The 5,497-nt window shown below is 33.5% G+C and overlaps 1 protein-coding gene across 1 annotated transcript; it reads right to left on the bottom strand.

Annotated features, from left to right (window-relative positions):
* Positions 1-4,468: 4,468 nt before the first annotated feature.
* LOC121741627 (F-box/FBD/LRR-repeat protein At3g52680-like) lies at positions 4,469-5,497 on the bottom strand. Its single transcript, XM_042134477.1, has 3 exons — positions 5,447-5,497; positions 4,733-5,367; positions 4,469-4,613 (listed from the first exon to the last, which is right to left on the bottom strand). The coding sequence occupies exons 1-3, from the start codon at positions 5,495-5,497 to the stop codon at positions 4,469-4,471; spliced, it is 831 nt and encodes a 276-aa protein (XP_041990411.1).

The following is a 5,497-nucleotide window of genomic DNA, read 5'->3' as shown; positions in this document are numbered from 1 at the left end:
AAAGCTTTATCTCGTCCATATGCAGCTTTTTATATTTCCCCTATCTCTCTCCTCTCTTGCCCCGGATCCGTCACTTTCTCGTAGCCAGTCGCCGCCTTACCGCCACTGCCCCGCCTCCATCAGCTTTGCCGCCTTCGTCACCCATCGTCAGAGCTGCCGCCGGATTCCAAGATTCCTGCTATGCCGCAATCAAAAATAAAATTATCAATAAATCAATCAATCAAAATGCAGATTCAATTAAAGGTGTGTGTATGTATGGGTGTTTTATCTTGTTTGAGAAGACACTGTTTCATTAGACCAATTTTTTGTCCAATAATATCTGTCTTTTTTCTATCCAATGGTTGTCATTTCTCAAAATAACCAAAATGGTAAACAAAATAACTTCTCATTTTCCATCCAAAAAGGCAATGCCTTTTCACCAAACTGACCCTTTAGATTATGTTAGAGTCTCCACATCTCTTTTATTTTATCAATTGTACATTAGTTCTCATGTCGATCCATAGCATGTATTTTTTGGGACGGATGATATAAATTATAGTAATTGACAATTATAATTAAATTGATAACCAACCCTTCAAATATTAAGATAAATTGACTAGAATTTGATATATAAGTATAAAATTACTCTAATTGAAAATCAAAACAAATATCACATCCTATATATGAACAAAAATCCGAAAATTCAACGCTATATATTTTTACTTACTACATTACAGAAAAATGCTTTAGTACTATTTCGTAACCTATGAATATGTAGAAACTGGAATTGAACTTGAAACTGAAGTTGAACTTGTAGGGATAATTGAGCTTGAAACGCTTTTAGGTTGTCCTCACTCATAAGTAGAGTTGTCAACTGGGCCGGGCTTGAAACGCTTTCAGGCTGTCCTCACTCATAAGTAGAATTGTCAATTGGGCCGGGCCAGTCCGGACCAGCTCGGCCCAAGCCCGGTATGGGTCGGCACAGGGTCGGCCCACCAGTGGAATGAAGCGGGCCTGAGCTGGGCTCGTTAGTTGAGCTGGGCTCCTATTAGGCCATTTTGTAAACTCAGGCCCGGCCCAGACCCATGACCATCTGAAGCCTAGGCCGGGGCCCATCAGAGACCCATCTTCTATAATTAGTTTTTTTAGGGTTATTTCCCTATAAATACAAGAACTTTCAACATTTTCTGCTTTTTTCCCCGAACTTTTAATTTCTGATTTTTCCTCAAAACATAATCTTTCTATAAATTGAAGCTGACGTGTACGTCGGATGTGCCAACGTGGCAAAAACCAGTGAGTATTGAAGCTCAAAAATACGCAAACTTTCATTTTTTTACTAAAATTTCTCCCAAACTTTGAGATTTTCTAGAATTTCCAACATTGAAAATTTATAATTTTTTCCCCAACAATAAATTTGTTCTAAATTATTTAATGCCCAACACTTTTTAAATTTAGGTGTGAATATTAATTTATAATATATATCAAAATTTATGGAGAGTGAAAATTTTTAAATAATACTCCATTCCAATAACATTTTTAAAATCACACCATTTAAATAAAAATTATATAATAAAAATAAAATATGAATAGATGTAAATTTTTACATAATCGTTTAAATTATGAAAATAAGAATTAGTATATAAAAATGAAAACAATCATCATTCTAATAAATGCAATTTGAAATACAAATTTCAAGACATTAGACAGTTAAATATAATTTGATTAATTTATCGTCTAAAACAACTAAAGTTACAATTTAGGAAAATGGTAAAATTATTAGTAAGTATTATTTTGATTGAAATTGTTTATTGTAAAAAAAATTAGAATTCTCAATATTCATACATTTAAATTAGAAAAAGGAAATGTTTGGGGGAAAAACATAAAATATCGAAATTGGTGTATTTACATGCTAATAACATGTTATATTGATTTGCCACCTTTTGCCTCATAGATGGTAATATCCTAAGTGTACTCCACATCACCTTTAATTTTGCTAAAAGTTTTTGATGGGGGAAAAATCAAAAAATTCAAAGTTCATGTATTTATATTCAAAAATAAAAGATCATGGGATAAAGTATAAAATGTTGAAAGTTCGTGTATTTACAGGCAAATAACCCTTTTTTAAAATATAATTAGGTGATTAATCACTAATAGTAGTATATTTTTATATTTTTGTATTTATGCATGTTATTTTGTGCACGAGACATGTTAATTTTGTCTATATCATTCCAATTTTCGGATGTCTCTGAATGGACTCAAAGAATAATAGTTTAATATCAATACAAGTTTCCAACTAAATCATGAATGCAACATTCAATCTTGACTACATCTAATTTTTTTCTTATATTTTTTTATCCAAGATGTTCTGAAGTTTACCTTTAAGAATATTACGTATTTAAACCTTAATATTTGATGAATAATTATCGAATTCTTTAAATTTGTTAGTTAGTTCATATACTTGTAGTTTTAAAAAATACAACATCAACCCATATATCATCATCAACTGACTAAACTAACATTATTGGTTATTCCTTTAATTATATGCTAGTACTTTCTTTTAAATAGAATAAAAAACATCCAAAATATTTTTAATTCAAAGTCAATAAATGGACTTAAACAAATTATTTAAATTTAGATTTAGTTAATGAGATATAAATATAAGTTATATTTTTGCATATAACACATTATGATATATTTAAAATACAAAAAGAAAAAATTTAAACAAAACCGGGCCAGGGCCCACATAGCAAGCGGGTCGGGCTGGGCCTGGATTAGCAAAAATAGAAAAAGCCCGGCCCAGTCCAGTCCGCCTCAAACATATGCGTGGGCCGGGCTGGGCCTCAATATAGGCGGGCCTCGGCGGGCCCGGCCCACTTGACAACTCTACTATATTGATTTATTCTTGACTAGTTCATGGCAAAGCTGAAAATTTTCAGAAAGATTTTGTTTGTAATAAAGCAGCGGCAATTTCTCACTCTGCTGTGGACTAAATTATGAGAATTCCAGATTTTTTTCATTAATTAAGAAAATAAGGAAAAGGGTGACATCCTTAAGTTTTACTAATAAAAAGTAGTTACTATAGTTATTAATTATATCCGAAACTCTTCAATTAAAATTACTAATTACCTTATCCATGTAAAAAGTAGTTACTATAGTTATTAATTATATCCGAAACTCTTCAATTAAAATTACTAATTACCTTATCCATGTAAAAAGTAGTTACTATAGTTATTAATTATATCCGAAACTCTTCAATTAAAATTACTAATTACCTTATCCATGTAATGCTACAGGGATGCTACATAATCCAGTGTACCGTCAACTATGTTGTAAGTACATTTTTATGTTCATTTATTTACAGTGTTTTCAGAAATAATATGGGGGGAAATCCTGAATTGGAGTTGGATACATTGAAGAACTGAGATCAAACAACAGTCTGGTGATCTAATGTCGATCACGAGATATGTGTTGGATATGGGAATCAATAATAGTGCTACGTTTTGAATGAATGAAATGGTGGAGATTACAATGGTATTTAGAGATACATATATGACTCGTCACTAAGGTATATGATGTTTGATTCAAAGTATACGACTCTTCAAGAAGGTATTGAGATTCATGAGTACAAATTACTTAATTTGTACAAGAAGGTATAATAGTGCTACATTCATAACTATTCAATCTATCTACATGTGAAATAGTGCATAATTCAACTTAATTTTTATTTTTTTCATTGCACGTTGCTCTAATTTAATTTTTGCTGAACTAAATTTCCCTTAACCTCTAATTCTTGGGATAAGGAAGGATTCTAACAATTGAATAACATAGTATATTAAAACTGAACTGGTCAAAAGCATAGTTTATTTAAAATTTACAAAGCAACAAATAAAAATGGGGCTCAAGTCAGAATTTTATCAAATATGAGAGGCGAATCATAATTGGGGTGTTTAAATCTTAGTGGGATAGTTTGATCCATCCATATATTTTGTGAAGAAAAAGAAGAGAAAAATGTTTTTAAAAAAAAACCAAAAAACCCATCTTTGCAGTGGGAAAGAAATTCGAAAATACTACATTAGAACTATTGTATATAACCTAGGTAGTGGCTATAAAGTTGAAACCCTAGTTCAACTTGAAACTGGAGTTGAATTTGTAGAGATAATTGGGCTTCAAATTGTTTCAGGCTGTCGTCCTTGGGATTTTTTATTTTTTGAAATGCAACGCTTTCTTCTATATACGTAAGTGATTGGATGATATTTGCCACACAAGATCCTTTAAAAGTTAGCTCTTTGAATCTAGCTATTTCGCTATGTGTTTCATCTTTGGCATAGTCAACACACTGCACACACACACACACATTTATATAAATATATCCATATGTAAAAGAATATGACATTGAGAAGATAAGTATATACCAACCCTGATACTGAAGTACTGAAGACGAGGACATGCCGATATCACATAAGTGAATGGCAAAAGACAGGTATGCTCATCAAGGAACAATTCTTTGAGATTTGGCAGTCGAGGAAACCCTTTCCCCAAAAGCTTGTCGACGGGACCCCACAATGTAAGTTTGAGGAGTTGGGAAGTCAAGCAGGATAAGGTAGAAGTAAAATGTTGCATTGTATAGCTTGGACCTCCCATTAAAAAACATGCGTCAGCAAGTCTTGGAACATTCTTGAACCGTAGTTGGCCCGGTCTTGCATCAACACTAACTATACAAACATTTGGAGCAGAAATATTAATTATAACGGACTCTGAATAGACGCATCCTTCTATCTGAAGATCCTCCAACGCGAGGGTTGCCCCGGAGATATGAACATCAGACGTCAAAAATGATTCTTCGATTCTCAATTTCCTCAGGAAAGGGCAATTTTTTAGGAACAAGGAGATGTCTTCACCCCTTACTTTCATCATCATTAGTGACAAATTCTGGAGATATTTCATTGGTCTCATCTCTCCCAACAAATCTTCTAACACAACTTGATAATTTTGCATGTCACACCGGAAGTTCAAATCCAAGCTCTCGACTTGTCTCGACCACACAAATCCGAGCCATTTGGTGACTACGCTTTGTGCTGACTTGTTTGCGTAGAAATGAAGCCTGAACCGTTTCAGGAAGAGGGCATGATGCGATTCAAGAACCGAATTCACCATCTTCACATGCTTGCACGTCCCCACATCCCACGAACCATGCTCTGTATCACACTTTGTTCGATAGATATCATCGGTGTCGAAAAAGTCGAGATAAGGAGTGTGCTTCCACAAATCCAACCATCGGGATGAAAGAAGGCCAGTGGAAACAGCATCTCTCAAGGGTAGGAATGAGAGAATATTGATGATGACGTCATCAGGTAGCTCACTTATCCTGTCATGCCCAAACCCTAAACCCTAAACATGCAAACAAACACGTTAATTAATCAAACACCTAATCATGAATATTTTTTATTTCGAGTTACAAAAGGCTAACCTCTTTCTTTTGCTTCTTTGTACATTCTTGCAAATCTGCCCCTCCGAACAT

The sequence above is a fragment of the Salvia splendens genome, chromosome 7 (assembly GCF_004379255.2).
Source record: "Salvia splendens isolate huo1 chromosome 7, SspV2, whole genome shotgun sequence".
Lineage (NCBI taxonomy): Eukaryota > Viridiplantae > Streptophyta > Magnoliopsida > Lamiales > Lamiaceae > Salvia > Salvia splendens.
This window is presented reverse-complemented; position numbering and strand designations above follow the sequence as displayed.